The sequence below is a fragment of the Dendropsophus ebraccatus genome, chromosome 5 (assembly GCF_027789765.1).
Source record: "Dendropsophus ebraccatus isolate aDenEbr1 chromosome 5, aDenEbr1.pat, whole genome shotgun sequence".
Lineage (NCBI taxonomy): Eukaryota > Metazoa > Chordata > Amphibia > Anura > Hylidae > Dendropsophus > Dendropsophus ebraccatus.
Genome location: NC_091458.1, coordinates 161,538,582 through 161,555,986, shown reverse-complemented (window position 1 = coordinate 161,555,986; position 17,405 = coordinate 161,538,582). Strand labels below are relative to the sequence as shown.

Below are 17,405 nucleotides of genomic sequence, written 5' to 3'. Positions count from 1 at the left end.
ATTAAAGCCTCAGAATTACCCTTTTTTCCCATTACACCACACAAGTAAAGTCTCAATATATGCAGTAACTTGTTCCTAAAAAACACGAGGCTTCTCATATAGTTATATCAACACAAAAATAAAAAGTCATAAAGGGAAGGATGGGGAAATAAGCACAGCTGCCATAAACAGTTACTGGGGATCTTCCAACCACATCTGCTGGAAGTTTGCTCCGAGCATCTACTACTCTTTCAGTAAAAGTGTTTTGTGTCATTGCTTCTGACCTTGGCTTACATTGGGCCGCCTTGTTTTCTGTGTATGCAGTTTCGCTTTCCTTGGAGGAGAATGATGTGAAGCCTAAACGCTAGTTACAAAGTATTACAGAATAAAGTGGAAATGATTGGGACTGCTTGGAAAGGGGCAAACTAAAACCATAACGCACCCAGAATCTCATGGTTTTCCACAAATAACTCTCCATTGTCTTACTTACAGGCATTTCTACAGTCGGTATCTGTGACTTCTGTGAAAGTCGCCATTGCAGAAGGGTTGAAGAAAAAAACCATAGCGATCAACAAGAGATTTGGCAGTATGACGGTGGAAATGTGGGACGGCCATTTTATGGATGGGGAACATCCTCCTTTACCCGTAAGTTCTTACTTATCCGATAGACATTTCCCATTGACATGGCTGTAACACATCACAGGATAAGTAATTACAGGAAGACATAGATGAGCTGCACCTCGTGATAACGTATAAAAACATATTCTCTATCTATAGACAACGAGAAACACAATACATTCAAAAACACAGAAAAAGAAAAGAATCTGTCCTCCTGATAGGACACAGTATATGGCTATGTTCACACTACGTATCTTTCTGGCCGTAGTGCGAACCGCGAATATGCGCACATAGTTTTGAGGTTGATGCGTTCGCTTGAAAGTATACGATATACGGCCGCACAATGCACACTACATATGAGCTTACGGCCGGATTGTATACGGCGCCGTGAAAAATGAACAAGACCATTATTTGAGGACGGAAATGTTCCAACTCACGGCCGTGGCTTTCCATGCGGACCCGTACGGAGGACTTATTTCAGCCAAATTGAACGTGATTTTTAGATCCAAAAGGTTCTGTGTGTTTTATTGGGCTGAGCGAAGATTTCCAAGTAATTGACCTGTTTCAGATCGCTTCGAAACAAGCTAGGGAAGCATAACTCTACTACGGGCGTATGTTCGCGGTTCGCCTGCATGTTCACAATCCGGCCGCATGTCTATTTTTCCCACGGCCGTACTTTCAGCCGAACATGTACGGCTGCGTACGAACTACGGGCGGACTCATACATAGTGTGAACATAGCCTATAGTTGTAACGGCTGGGGTCAGTGGATCCGCGTAGCCCACACAAGCGATGGCACTAAGCCGCACCAGGGAGCGGAGTCTAAGGGGCCGCTGGTCTTCACCAGAGCCCGCCACAAGGCAGGATGGGCTTGCTGCGGCAGGCGACCCCCAGGTCGCTACCCCTGGAGCGACTTGCTTGTGTAGGTGGCGAGGAGAGGCGAGGTATAAGTACGTAAGGCAGGGACATAGTCTGGGACAGGCAGAGAGGTCAGGGCAAGAGGCAGACAAGGAAGTCAGGAACGTAAGCAAAGGACTGGTACACTAGAAATCACAGTAACTTAGGGAACGCTTTCTCTATGGCTATGAGCCATAGTAGAGTCTTGTCCCAGGACATCAGAAGCGCGGGATAGGGTATCGGCCTTGATGTTTTTCTCCGCGGGGCGAAAATGAATGAAGAAATTAAAACGGGCAAAGAAGAGAGACCAACGGGCTTGCCTTGGATTAAGGCGCTGGGCCGTCTGGAGGTACAGAAGATTTTTGTGATCCGTAAAGATGTTGACCGGATGTCTAGCTCCATCCAGAAGGTGACGCCACTCTTCATGGGCCAACTTGATAGCCAAGAGTTCCCGATCTCCAATGGTATAATTCTTCTCGGCTGGAGAAAAGGTTTTAGAGAAGAATCCGCAGGTGCGGATCTAACCCTATAATCGAGGAAAGGGAGGCTGGATTGATTAAATAGACATTTCTCCAGTTTGGCGTACAAGCGGTTCTCCCTCAGACGTTGGAGCACCAAACGTACATGATTGACATGAGAGTCCAAGTTGGGGAAATAGATGAGGATATCATCTAAATATACCACCACACAGGCGTAGAGCAGGTCACGAAAAATCTCATTCACAAAATCTTGGAAGAAGGCTGGCGCATTACAAAGGCCAAAGGGCATGACCAGGTATTCGTAGTGGCCATCTCGGGTATTAAAGGCCGTCTTCCATTTATCTCCCTCGCGGATGCAAATTAGATTATATGCACCTCGCAGGTCGAGCTTGGAGAAAACCTGGGCCCCCTGGAAGCGGTCAAACATCTCAGAGATCAGAGGAAGAGGGTATCTGTTCTTGAGAGTAATCTTATTGAGACCCCTATAATCGATGCAGGGCCTCAGGGAGCCATCCTTCTTTTGTACAAAGAAGAAACCCACTCCTGCGGGGGACGTGGACTTTCGAATAAAGCCTCTCTGAAGATTCTCCTTTATATACTCCGTCATGGCCTGGGTTTCCGAGACGGAGAGAGGATACACTCTTCCACGTGGCGGAGTAGCACCTGGCAGGAGATCGATGGGACAATCAAAGGGGCGATGTGGAGGTAGGACTTCAGCCTGTTTCTCTGAAAAAACTTCCACGAAGTCCTGATAGGCGGCCGGTAACCCTGGTAGTGGCTTAGGAGGAACTGGAGTCGGGACACAGGGGCGAGGAACCTGTATACAACGTGAGAGACAGGCAGGGCTCCAACGTAAGACTTCTCCAGTGTTCCAAGTCAGGGTAGGTTCGTGCCGTTGTAGCCAGGGAAGTCCCAGGAGAACCTCGGAAGAGGAGTGTGGCAGTACAAAGAACATAATCTTCTCCTTGTAAAGGGCCCCCACCTGAAGATTCACAGGCGCCGGTCGGAACCGAATGGTTTCACCAAGATGTTCCCCAGTAACAGAGGAGATACACAGGACCTTGGCAAGGGGAAACAAATCAGCACGGAGAAAATTGCCTGCAGAACCCGAGTCCAGGAATGCGGTGACCTGATGCTGCCGACCTGAAGGGGCGGAGATCACTGCTGGTAAAGATAGACGTGAAGAGGTAGTACACACACCTAGGACGGCCTCTCCTCCTTAACCTAGGTGTGGGCATTTCCCGGGCGCTGAGGACAGTTTAGGCGAAAGTGGTCGGGACTGGCACAATACAGGCACAAGTTGTGTTCCCGACGACGAGTCCCGACCCGGTCCACTTGCATAGGTTCCTCGGCTGAGGGTTGAGGCAAGGCTGATGCCAATCGGAAGGTTCGACGGGGACGGGCCAATTCACATTCTTGTCGAACTTCTTCTCGTTCAGAGAAGCAGACGTCAATTCGAGTTGCCAGGTGAAAAAGATCCGTCAAGGAGGATGGCAAGTCTCGGCTGGATAGCACATCCTTGACATGACTGGCTAGCCCATTCTTTAAAGTGGCGACCAATGCGGCATTGTTCTAATCGAGCTCAGCTGCCAGGGTACGGAACTGAACCACATACTCTCCTACGGAAGATCTTCCCTGGCGCAAGTTCAGAAGGACAGTCTCTGCGGAGGAAGCTCGGGCTGGCTCTTCAAAGACACCACAGAACTCGGACACAAAGGCTTGCAAGTTGGCTGTAACAGGGTCATCCCGGTCCCACAAAGGAGCGGCCCAAGCCAAGGCTTTCCCGGAGAGCAGGCTGATAATAAACGCAACCTTGGACCGCTCGGTATTAAACTGGTTGGCCATAAGTTCAATGTGCATGGAGCACTGTGTCACAAAGCCTCTGCACAGCTTGGGATGTTTAGAGGGAAGCGCCAGGCGAAGGTTCGGTCCAAGAGAGGATACTGCGGGTTGTGCTGGAGGGGGAGACACGGATGCAGATGGAGGCTGTGGAGCCGTAAGAAGCCGCTGCACCATGGCGGAGAGTTGCTACATCTGTTGAGACTGCTGGGCGATCTGCTGGCTCTGTTGAGCGACCACTCGGGTGAGGCTTCGGATGTCTGGCACCTCGCCGGGATCCATGGCCGGATCTAACTGTAACGGCTGGGGTCAGTGGATCCGCGTAGCCCACACAAGTGATGGCATTAAGCCGCACCAGGGAGCGGAGTCTAAGGGGCCGCTGGTCTTCACCAGAGCCCGCCGCAAGGCAGGATGGGCTTGCTACCCCTGGAGCGACTTGCTTGTGTAGGTGGCGAGGAGAGGCGAGGTACAAGGACGTAAGGCAGGGACGTAGTCTGGGACAGGCAGAGAGGTCAGGGCAGGCGGCAGACAAGGACGGAGTCAGGAACGTAAGCAAAGGACTGGTACACTAGAAATCACAGTAACTTATTGAATGCTTTCTCAGATAGGCTATGAGCACTATAGATCCGGCAAGGGACACAGGAAGGGGCAGCCTTTACTAGGGGCAGGGAAATTGGCCAGACCAATTGTGGGGACACTGTCCCTTTAAGAAATAGCAGAGTCGGCGCGCTGGCGCCGGCTCTGGAACACTGAGACTCCACGGCATGCCGCGCGGACGCCGGGGGTCAAGGAGGGAGGTATGACAGGAGCCCCAGGAGGTGCAGGGGATCTCCTGCTACAAGTAGGTAGCGGGGCTGGGCGGCGCTGGCCAGAAGGAGCGGCACGGGCGGCCGTGACAATAGTATACAGCTGTACACCCCTCAGTATAAGGGACTCAAGCAGCTAATAGCGATATGTCACATACAGTAATAGTGCAATACCATTAGGGACACACAATCCATGATATATATATAAAGTGCCAGTGCAGAACCACAAAAACATGACAAAAAAAAAAAAAAAAAAGTACCAGCACAAAACAAGACAAGGTAATGTACAAACTAGGATGGAAAGTAATATATGGGAATGGTCCCTGTTACCATATAATGTGGTGGTCTGTGCTAATAAGCCGCCAAATCTGTTGGCATTACATTATTATTATTATTATTATTATTATTATTATTTATTATTATTCTGTGTGCCGGGATTTATTCCAATTCTCTCCTTTTTCTCAGGTTAATAATGATTTGCTGACAGTAAGTAATATGAAGAAATTCCTGGCCACGCAGAGGAGTAAGAAGGGCAAGGAGCTCTCTATGCTCGTCCTAGAAAGTCTGGAGAAGAAGCAGAGGAAGTTACAGAGAAACAGTCAGGAATATCAGCAGCACCAGCACTTTTACCAAGAGGCAATGGGAGAGAAATTTTATGACCTTATTGTAAGTATGGCAATCCTAGGTCAGCTGTATCCTCTATGTACTATCACCATGCTGTATTCTCTATATACTATCACCATACTGTGTCAGCTGTATCCTCTATGTACTATCATGCTGTGTCTGCTGTATTCTCTATGTACTATCACCATGCTGTATCTGCTGTATTCTCTATATACTATCACCATGCTGTGTCTGCTGTATTCTCTATATACTATCACCATGCTGTGTCTGCTGTATTCTCTATATACTATCACCATGCTGTGTCTGCTGTATCCTCTATGTACTATCACCATGCTGTATCTGCTGTATTCTCTATGTACTATCATGCTGTGTCTGCTGTATTCTCTATGTACTATCACCATGCTGTGTCTGCTGTATTCTCTATGTACTATCACCATGCTGTGTCTGCTGTATCCTCTATGTACTATCACCATGCTGTGTCTGCTGTATCCTCTATGTACTATCACCATGCTGTGTCTGCTGTATCCTCTATGTACTATCACCATGCTGTATCTGCTGTATTCTCTATGTACTATCATGCTGTGTCTGCTGTATCCTCTATGTACTATCACCATGCTGTGTCTGCTGTATCCTCTATGTACTATCACCATGCTGTGTCTGCTGTATCCTCTATGTACTATCACCATGCTGTGTCTGCTGTATTCTCTATATACTATCACCATGCTGTGTCTGCTGTATTCTCTATGTACTATCACCATGCTGTGTCTGCTGTATTCTCTATATACTATCACCATGCTGTGTCTGCTGTATTCTTGACATGGGAAAAATGATCCCTCTGTAGCCCTTTTCCCAAAGCCCTTCTCCCCTTACCTTTTTCCCCAGAAATGAGACACCGACTCCAACCTTTGGAAATATTTGGCCACAGCAGCCAATTTTATTATTAACAAAATAACACAAAAACATAAATAACCATTATCTGAATATAATATAATATATCAATGCAAACTAACTGTCCGGTACGGGAGGGAGTCCTTGAAGCTAAAATATATATAACCGGCCACCATAAATTGCACTATTTATCCTAGAGATAAACATCTTGTAACTATTCCTGCCCCCAGCCGGTTACCACAGGCTCAGGAGCCCCTATTCCAACTCCATTGGCCGATTACCCATAACACCCGACCACTCCCCGGGACACCACCCTGTCGGGAGCCCAATATCCTCCAATTAACCTGCTGATCCTCTAATTAAACGGGGGGTTCACCCTCCCTCGTGTACCCCCTTTGTACATTTTGCCAACTCCAAGGACCCCCTAACCCGCCACCCGCTGCTATGACAGTGACCATTAAGCCAAAACACACAAACCCATCACCCCCATAATAATCCCTCCATGAGCAACCCCCAACCAACCATATCCGTCCGAAGCTACTCTTCAGGGAGGGCGGGCGGGACTCTTCCACCACCGCTCCTCGTGTGTTGTCCTGTTCCTCAGTAGGGAGGTCTATAAAACCTCCCCCCCTCTAGCTCCACCCCCTCCCTGTTCCCGCTCTCTCTCACTGCTGACCCCCACCCCCTATTAACCCTTGCGCTCCATTTTCCCTGTCATGCCGGCCTCCCTAAACTGCGTTACGTCCGGCCTTCTCTTGACATGGGAAAAATGATCCCTCTGTAGCCCTTTTCCCAAAGCCCTTCTCCCCTTACCTTTTTCCCCAGAAATGAGACACCGACTCCAACCTTTGGAAATATTTGGCCACAGCAGCCAATTTTATTATTAACAAAATAACACAAAAACATAAATAACCATTATCTGAATATAATATAATATATCAATGCAAACTAACTGTCCGGTACGGGAGGGAGTCCTTGAAGCTAAAATATATATAACCGGCCACCATAAATTGCACTATTTATCCTAGAGATAAACATCTTGTAACTATTCCTGCCCCCAGCCGGTTACCACAGGCTCAGGAGCCCCTATTCCAACTCCATTGGCCGATTACCCATAACACCCGACCACTCCCCGGGACACCACCCTGTCGGGAGCCCAATATCCTCCAATTAACCTGCTGATCCTCTAATTAAACGGGGGGTTCACCCTCCCTCGTGTACCCCCTTTGTACATTTTGCCAACTCCAAGGACCCCCTAACCCGCCACCACGAGCACCTTTGAACCCCTCAAACGTGCGAGTTCCTCCACAAAACAAGGGCCCGCTCTATCCCTTCACCCAACGCCAGAGTCCACAGGTCGGTCCCCACTGCGTTCAGATGAACGCCATCACCCAACCAATAGTCCACGGAGACATCCTCCAGCTCGCGATGTCTCACGGACACCCCCCCATTCCTGGACACAAACGAGCCCACCGCCCGGTTGACCTTCACCCGTGCCTTATTTAACTTTTCAACAGATCGGGCCACTTTCCAGGTTTTCCTGGGGACGATGTCCGACCACACCACCAGCACCCCTGGAAAAGTCCTCCAGAGGCGCAAGATGTCATAGCGGACATCCCTGATCAGTTCGCGGAAAGGGCGCACTCCCAGATCGTTCCCCCCCAAATGCAATACCAATATATCTGGGGGCCTGTCAAGCCGAGCAAAACGACAGAAGTCAGGAAGCATACGATTCCACGCCATACCGCTCACCCCCAGCCACCGCACGACCGCCTCCTCCCTGGACAAACCAAGCTGCCGCCCTTCTGGGCGAACGTCTGCCCTCCGTGCACCCCGGCATACAAACGAATGCCCCATAATCCAAATCAGACAAAGTCCTGGACCTGCAACATATAAAACAAACAAAAAAGGGGGGGGGGGGTTAAGGAACGGAAATACCAAACACACCAAACACCAGCAATATCACACTTACCAAGGACAGCCGTCCCCCCCCCGCCTATTCCCCCATTAAGCCAACCCTCGTCCACACTAGACCACCACCATATGCGGCCTCACGTAAGACCTATACCGACCCGACTCCCACCTGCCTATGCGCCGCACAACCTCCGCGCTCAACCCCCAACCAGCCGCTTCAGTAGCTGCCCCAATCCTGAAGGAATGGGGAGCAAAAGCCGACCCATCCAAACCCAATTCCTCCAGACATCTCCTAAAAACCGCAGAAAACTGGTACCTAGACAGAAAAGACCCGTCACCATGGCGTAACAAAGGGCCCCCTGCTGCCCCCCGAAAACCCAAGAAAACCGCCAAACAACGCACCGGGCACATTGGCGACCCCTGCACCGCCCGCAACACCACCTCACGCCCCCTACCCCTCTGATCCGTTTTTGACCGCCTGATCCGAAACACTACCATGTCCCCCTCCAGCCTTACATCCTCCCGCAACAAGCCCCCCGCTCTGCTGGCCGAAGGGGACACCAACTCCCCCACCCGCAAGGCTCCAAAAAACGCCCACGAGAAAGCCAAACTAAATAATGCAACCTCCGATTCTGACCTGCCTACTGACTCCAACCGAGCACCAATCCTTTCCAACAACGCAAATGACACCGGTCTCCTAGTATCTGGCTGAACTCTACCCCTGCGAAACCCTTTCAACGCCTGACCCACTAAAAAATTCTTAGTAACATCTCTGAGACCCCGAAGCTTAAGACCAAAAGCCAGCGCAGCCACAAAACGATTCACTCGTGAAACCGACCAACCCGTCGCAGCTGCGTGTCCTAACCACCCCAGTATGGCCCCAACCCGTTCCTCGTCTGACTGCCCTGTACCCCAACGACTCTCCCAAGACCTCCACTCCTCCCAAGCTGCAGAGTAGGCCGACCAGGTGCTTCCCGCAAGAGAACACCGCACAAGCTCTTCCGCCGTCAACAGGCAAGCCTCCACAGATGAAGCGGACAGGGGATTCCTTCCGCAGCCGCTTCCGGGACCAGGGCTCGGAACCGCTCCCACTGCTGACGAGAAAGAGAATCGGCCACTGAGTTACGCACACCCGGCACATGAACCGCCACCACCCAAGCATTAAGGGACAGACAGCTAAGCACCAAATTACGCAGCAAGCGCACCACCGGCGGGGAAGAGGCCGAGCCTGAGTTGATGGCGGAAACCACTGCTTGATTGTCGCAATGGAACCGGACCTTCCGATCCCGGAACCTCTCTCCCCAGACCGTTACCGCAACTACTATGGGGAAAAGTTCCAGGAGAGCCAGATTCCGCACTAGACCCCTCGCCATACAGTCCTCCGGCCACAGTCCCGCACACCACTGGCCCCCGCAATAGGCTCCAAATCCCACACTCCCTGCTGCATCCGTGAACAACTCCCAGTCAAAATCGTTCACAACCGGGGCTATCACCAGAGACCTGCCATTATAGTTCTCCAAAAAGGAAGACCACACCCTTAAATCTTCCCGCAATTCACTCGTCAGCCTGACAAAATGATGTGGCGCCCTAACGCCCGCCGTCGCCCCCGCCAAACGCCTGCAGAACACCCTCCCCATGGGCATAATGCGGCAGGCGAAGTTCAATTTTCCCAAAAGCGATTGAAGCTCTCTGAGTTGAATTTTTTGTTTAACTTGAGCCCGCCGGACCTCTGCCTTCAGAGCCTCAAGCTTGTCGTCAGGCAACCTACACTCCATTCGAACAGAATCAATAGTGATTCCCAAGAACTTAAGTGCAGTCGCCGGGCCCTCCGTTTTCTCCCCAGCCAGCGGAACCCCAAAACGATCCGAAACCCACTCCATCGTCCCCAGTAATGTCCGACAAATAGGCGATCCGGGTGGACCAATGAACAGAAAATCGTCCAAGTAATGAACGACCGACTGCACCTCAGCCAGGTCCCGGACCACCCATTCCAGGAAGGAGCTGAATGCTTCAAAATAAGCACACGAAAGTGAGCAGCCCATGGGGAGACACCTATCGACAAAGAAGGCGCCTTCCCAAAAGCAGCCCAGCAAACGCATACTCTCAGGGCGAACTGGAAGGAGGCGAAAAGCGGATTCAATATCCGTTTTTGCCATCAACGCTCCTGGGCCATACTCTCGCACCCATGCCAACGCCGCATCAAACGAGGTGTAAACCACCGTACATAAGTCGGGGTCTATCCCGTCATTCACCGACCTGCCATGGGGGTGAGAAAGGTGATGAATGAGCCGAAATTTATTCGGCTCCTTCTTGGGAACCACACCCAACGGGGACACCACTAAATCACCCCAAGGAGGGGAAGGAAAGGGGCCCGCCATCCTACCCAAGGAGACTTCCTTGGACAACTTCGCAGAGACCACCAATGGGTGTTGATATGCCGACCGCAGATTTCTCGTCGTAAAAGGGACCGCATGGGGAGGCGAAGGAATGAGAAAACCCACCGCAAAACCCTCAATGAGCAGAGCCGCCCTGGCCCTGTCCGGGAATCTGTCTAGAAAGGGGCGCATCGCGCCCACTTTCACCGGAGTCACCCCCATATCCAGTGCCACGACCTTTTCCCTTTCTGAAGCAGCGGGCGGAACCATGCGAGGTCCCCCCACATGTTCCGCAGGCATGCCGAAATTTGCAGGCCGTCCCGTACTTGCACTGGCCCTCATTAAACTGCCAGCACAAACCGGCTTTCCCTCCCCCCCCCCGATTGCTGCGACTGAAGTTGCCCGGAAGGCTGGCCGGAGAATCCGGCCCCCCCAAGAAAGGACTGCCCCTGGCGTGCAGGCCCCATGACCTTCAGCCAAAGGCCAATATCCTTCTGATCCCATTTTATACTTGGCCTAACCGCCTTTCGCTGTCTAAACTGCTCGTCATACCGGAGCCAAGCCTGACCCCCGTATACGCGGTATGCCTCCCCAATAGAATCCTGATAGCAGAAAAGGCCCGAACAATTCTCAGGGGCCTTTTCCCCTATCACGCTTGCCAAGATGGCGAACGCCTGAAGCCAATTCGTAAAAGATTGTGGAATAAGCCGCCACCGGCGCTTCTCCTCCTCTTCCTTTTTTAGCTCAAAACGCTTGCCCTTGTCTAGATTAAATTTTTCCAGCGGGAGGAGGGAGAAGATCTCCACATACTCATCCCGCCAGATTTTTTCCCTCACTTCCGGTTTCAAATGAGCCCCCAAGGGCCCCTCAAAACAAACATAAACCTCACCCTTAGCCCGATCATCCAATCTCACCCAGTCTACCTCCTTTTCTTTTTCTGTCTGAACGGACACGGCAGTCGAACCCCCGGAGGTCGCTCCTTCAACCGCAGCCGCGGAAACCGGTGTTGGAGGCACCCCAACCCACGCTGACACAGGCGCCTGCGCAACCCCCAACCCAACAGCCACCCGTCCAGAGACCCGTTCCCCCCCAGGCGGCGCTTGCGCAACTTCAGGCCCTGCTGCCGCTTGCCCTGTAGCTGCCGCGCGCCCCACCAAGGCCCTAATCCCCGTTAAAAGCTCCTGCAGACTCGCACCCAAACCCCCCCATGAGCCCCCCTCTGGACTAGACACCCCCACACCAGGGTCCCCCCGACCCCAACCCCCCCCAGCAGAGACAAGTGCACTAGAGACAAACATGGAAGACTCACCAGGCTGCCCGGGTGCTGTGGGCCCGCCAGCCGGAAACTCCGGGTCCCCCCGTCGATCTGCCTCCGCGCCGTCACCACGAAGATCCAAGCCGGGCATCAAGGAACCGGCCCGACGATTGCAGGCCATATGGGATGATGCTGGAGCAGGGGGAACCGATCCCCTCCCCGGCGCAAGGCCGCTAGCAGGCAGGGACACAGCAGACCGCATGGGCTCTCGTCGGCTGCCTCCGGTGACGTCATCCGCTGCGCGCCCGGCTGCCGACCGCAACCGGCGCGAGGTGCTTCGGGGGTTCTGGGTGCCGGGGGCACGTCTGGCAGGCGCCCTGACCGGAACCTCGCCAAGGGAACCTGCCGCCGGTGACTGCTCACGCTGCCTGGACGGGGGGAGGGGGCCCCTGGCTGAGGGCTGAGGCCTACCCCGATCCGCAGGGCCCGGCCGCACTGGTGGATTCCTCTCAGACCTCGGGCCCCGACCCCGGGCGGTGGGAAGGGGGGCCGAGCCTGGAGGGTCCCTGGAGGGGCTCCTGCGGCGGCGTCGGGCCCTCGGGGGAGAAGACGGGCTGAGCCGAGCAGGCGGCCGCGAGCGCCGCGAGCTACGCTGCCGGGCAGGAGGGGGCGGGCTGTCGTCGTCTTCATCCCGGCGCTCCGCTGGAGAGGCCGAAAACAGAGAGCCGGGAGGTGATACCGGGGCAGGGGACCCCGCTCCGGACGGACCCGGAACAGCGGGACCGGGAGAACCGGCCGCCGGAAAAGGAGCGGAGGGAGGGTTCAGGATGGCCTGTACCTGCGTATCAAGCCAGGCCCGATCTTCGAAGGATGCCGCCGCCTCCCGCAGGTGCTGTAACAGTTCGGGCACCGAAAGGGCCATAACGGTGAGTCACGGTCTGCACTCTACACACGCTCCACCAGCACGTCAGGACTCTTCCACCACCGCTCCTCGTGTGTTGTCCTGTTCCTCAGTAGGGAGGTCTATAAAACCTCCCCCCCTCTAGCTCCACCCCCTCCCTGTTCCCGCTCTCTCTCACTGCTGACCCCCACCCCCTATTAACCCTTGCGCTCCATTTTCCCTGTCATGCCGGCCTCCCTAAACTGCGTTACGTCCGGCCTTCTCTCTATGTACTATCACCATGCTGTGTCTGCTGTATTCTCTATGTACTATCACCATGCTGTGTCTGCTGTATTCTCTATGTACTATCATGCTGTGTCTGCTGTATTCTCTATGTACTATCATGCTGTGTCTGCTGTATCCTCTATGTACTATCACCATGCTGTGTCTGCTGTATCCTCTATGTACTATCACCATGCTGTGTCTGCTGTATTCTCTATATACTATCACCATGCTGTGTCTGCTGTATTCTCTATGTACTATCACCATGCTGTGTCTGCTGTATTCTCTATATACTATCACCATGCTGTGTCTGCTGTATCCTCTATGTACTATCACCATGCTGTGTCTGCTGTATTCTCTATATACTATCACCATGCTGTGTCTGCTGTATTCTCTATGTACTATCACCATGCTGTGTCTGCTGTATCCTCTATGTACTATCACCATGCTGTGTCTGCTGTATTCTCTATGTACTATCATCATGCTGTGTCTGCTGTATTCTCTATGTACTATCACCATGCTGTATTCTCTATGTACTATCACCATGCTGTGTCTGCTGTATTCTCTATGTACTATCACCATGCTGTGTCTGCTGTATTCTCTATGTACTATCATGCTGTATCTGCTGTATTCTCTATGTACTATCACCATGCTGTGTCTGCTGTATTCTCTATGTACTATCACCATGCTGTGTCTGCTGTATCCTCTATGTACTATCACCATGCTGTGTCTGCTGTATTCTCTATGTACTATCACCATGCTGTGTCTGCTGTATTCTCTATGTACTATCATGCTGTATCTGCTGTATTCTCTATGTACTATCACCATGCTGTGTCTGCTGTATCCTCTATGTACTATCACCATGCTGTGTCTGCTGTATCCTCTATGTACTATCATGCTGTGTCTGCTGTATCCTCTATGTACTATCACCATGCTGTATCTGCTGTATTCTCTATGTACTATCACCATGCTGTGTCTGCTGTATCCTCTATGTACTATCACCATGCTGTGTCTGCTGTATTCTCTATGTACTATCACCATGCTGTGTCTGCTGTATTCTCTATGTACTATCACCATGCTGCAGGGGATGCCACCATGTATACATTGTGGAGTAAATAAGGCCCTGGCACAGGTAGAACAGATTCCATTGTTAGAGGACACTGATGAAGGGATTTACCAGGTATCTGTGTGGTGACCCCCGGTGTAATGTTATATCGGAGGAGCAGCCGGTCACTTGCTAGGTGTTGTAGTGTGACACCACTCCGGTGGTGGATGGCCGAGATACAGCCGGACCTTAGGGTTTTGTCATGTGACGCCAGTGCCAGGTGGGCACACAGGTGTGATGGCACGTCTGCTTTTATTTTATCATGTACCCTTCTCCCCTGTGGTCGGTGTCCTGCCGAGTTGCTACCGGGTCCCTTGGGATAGTGTAGTCACAGATGATGTAGTCACAGGTGCCCAGAGCAGTAATGACCCCCCCGGATAGTCAGACCCGCCACCCACAGAAAGGGGAAATGTCCCAAGGCTGCGGTGTATGTGCAGGTGGTGATGAATATCCACAGAGTCTCGGAATAAAGTTGAGTAGCTTACTACTTGTAAATGTGCAGCAGGTAAGACAGAAGTCATAGTATACGGTCTCCTTAGTTAAAGTCTCTAAAATACTTGACAAAGTTCCAATAGACGCCACTTGCTATGAGAACGACCAGATCTTTGGTAGAAGTGCGGTGTAGGAGATAGTCGTGTTGGTTGAGTTGTGCTGAGTAATACGATAGGTAGAGTAGCAGAGAGGAGGGTGCCGTGAGAGTCTTAACGCATGTAGTAATGTGCTCTGCCGGGATGTTGGAGGATGAGGTAGAATACTGAGGTAAAAAGAATAAGAAAAAGAATATGAAGAACATTTGTGCCTGTGTGTTGACCTTTGACTTCCGTCTTCGCACCACCTTATGCCCACTAGACTCGGCTGAACCTTCCTAATGGGTGACACAGGCCCCAGACCTTGTTACCTGGGAGGAGTGGAATGCTGAGGGTTCCCTGGTTGACACCTGCGCTGCGAGATAGAGTTCATAGGCTACTGCAACTTTGCTCTGTCCGGATTAGTTCCTGGCTCTTTGGCTCTGTAGTGGATACTGTCCTGCTCTGTGACTTCTCCTTGTCCCCGGCGTGGGTTGAGGTTATCTCTGGCTTGTCCTCTCTTAAATGAAGTTTAACATTGCATAGTGCTTTGGGTGTAATTAATAAAGAAGTTGGTTGCAGTGTACTGTCCTGCTTCCTTCCCATGTGGGGTACTGACCAAGACTGAACCTGTAGGTATGGGGACCAGGTAGAGGGCCAGGGCCCAGATAGGACCACTGTGGAGAGCTATCTGGCTTGTGTCCTTCCTCCACAACATCCAGAATGAAAAGCTCATGCTCCTCCTCCACCCATGTGACTAGCTTCCTCTCTAGCGTGTACCGTGCACTGTGAGTGGGTGAAAGAGAGCAACAGATGAAGAGAGGAGGGAGATGATAGGAGAGAAGAATAGACTCTTACTGGTCTACAGATTGTGGTGACACACAAACACAATAACCCTTTGTGATCCTTCAGCTGTGCAGCTTCCACATATATGTATACATAATACAGCGACATCTAGTGGCTAACTTTTAGTACTACTTTTACCTCAATAATAATACAAGAAGTACAGCCTTTTGCGAAGGCAGATCGTTGGTGTATGAGCCATGTTGTTTCATCACTATGTTCACTTACCACCTTTTAGGTTGATCGACATCAAGAGGCCAAAAAACAGCCGTTATTGTATAATGATGGACGTTATCTGGCCTCAAAATGACAACTGTCCTGAAAGACGACGATCAAAAAGCCTAAAAAGCGGGTGTGTGAACATAGCCTTCATGTCTTCTCTCCCTCTACGTATGGCGATTGTTTCTTCTGCCAGTCATTTCTCCCCCAATGTTTTTCCTTTTTCACACTGAATAACATGATATTTAAAAAATGCCACAAAAAAGTCACCACAAAAAGCAGCTACAACCCAAATCATTTAAAGAAATAACTCGGAAAAGCTGCAAAAAAAAAAACAACCAGAAAAACATCTTGGTAACATTCACAGAAATAGTTTTATTTGTTTGTTTGTTGTATGTGAATAAGTTGTGTGATCTTCTCTTCCAGGAGACGGCCCTGCTGAATGCCGGATATGCTCCGTTATAGGCCGCCTGTAATACCTGCAGCACATTCCTGTCTAATAAAAACACCTGTGAATTGTCTGTTATATTTTATGTCATGATGAGAGAACATTACTGAGGGAGACCAGGCCGGAGCCTCCATCACCAGCTCATATACACAGGGGAACCTGGGAAGATGATCAGGTATAGAAACCAGAAATGGCAGCAATGACAGCAGTGGTGTACGCGGGCGTGCGGTATGAGTGGTGTGTGTGTGGTGTATGTGTGTGGTGTGTGTGTGGTGTATGTGGTGTACACGGGCGCGCGGTATGAGTGGTGTGTGTGTGGTGTGTGTGTGTGTGTGTGGTGTATGTGGTGTGTGTGTATGGTGTACGCGGGCGTGTGGTATGAGTGGTGTGTGTGTGTGGTGTATGTGTGTGTGGTGTATGTGTGTGTGGTGTACACGGGCGCGCGGTATGAGTGGTGTGTGGTGTGTGTGTGGTGTGTGTGTGGTGTACACGGGCGCGCGGTATGAGTGGTGTGTGTGTGGTGTATGTGGTGTGTGTGTGGTGTACACGGGCGCGCGGTATGAGTGGTGTGTGTGTGGTGTATGTGGTGTGTGTGTGGTGTATGTGGTGTGTGTGTGGTGTACACGGGCGCGCGGTATGAGTGGTGTGTGTGTGGTGTATGTGGTGTGTGTGTGGTGTATGTGGTGTGTGTGTGGTGTACACGGGCGCGCGGTATGAGTGGTGTGTGTGTGGTGTATGTGGTGTGTGTGTGGTGTACACGGGCGCGCGGTATGAGTGGTGTGTGTGTGCCAGATGATTGCTGCAATTGCAAGGGCATCGGTTGCTGTAGAATTTCCTTACAGAAAGCATGTATTGTGGTCGGAATGATGCTAGCCCAGTAGAGTGGTGTATTGTGGTCGGAATGATGCTAGCCCAGTAGAGTGGTGTATTGTGGTCGGAATGATGCTAGCCCAGTAGAGCGGTGTATTGTGGTCGGAATGATGCTAGCCCAGTAGAGCGGTGTATTGTGGTCGGAATGATGCTAGCCCAGTAGAGCGGTGTATTTTGGTCAGAATGATGCTAGCCCAGTAGAGCGGTGTATTGTGGTCGGAATGATGCTAGCCCAGTAGAGCGGTGTATTTTGGTCAGAATGATGCTAGCCCAGTAGAGCGGTGTATTGTGGTCGGAATGATGCTAGCCCAGTAGAGCGGTGTATCGTGTTTGGAATGATGCTAGCCCAGTAGAGCGGTGTATTGTGGTCGGAATGATGCTAGCCCAGTAGAGCGGTGTATCGTGTTTGGAATGATGCTAGCCCAGTAGAGCGGTGTATCGTGTTCGGAATGATGCTAGCCCAGTAGAGCGGTGTATTGTGGTCAGAATGATGCTAACCCAGTAGAGCGGTGTATTGTG

General features: G+C 51.5%; 1 protein-coding gene across 1 annotated transcript in view; it reads left to right on the top strand.

The window, feature by feature from the left end:
- LOC138793286 (uncharacterized) overlaps positions 1 to 16,102 on the top strand; it is a 148,119-nt gene extending 132,017 nt beyond the window's left edge. Inside the window, exons 29-31 of the mRNA XM_069971787.1 lie at positions 472 to 624; positions 5,083 to 5,283; positions 15,995 to 16,102. Coding sequence (XP_069827888.1) covers positions 472 to 624; positions 5,083 to 5,283; positions 15,995 to 16,033 — 393 coding nt within the window. The 3' untranslated portion in view covers positions 16,034 to 16,102. The remainder of the gene's footprint in view (positions 1 to 471; positions 625 to 5,082; positions 5,284 to 15,994) is intronic.
- Positions 16,103 to 17,405: the final 1,303 nt, after the last annotated feature.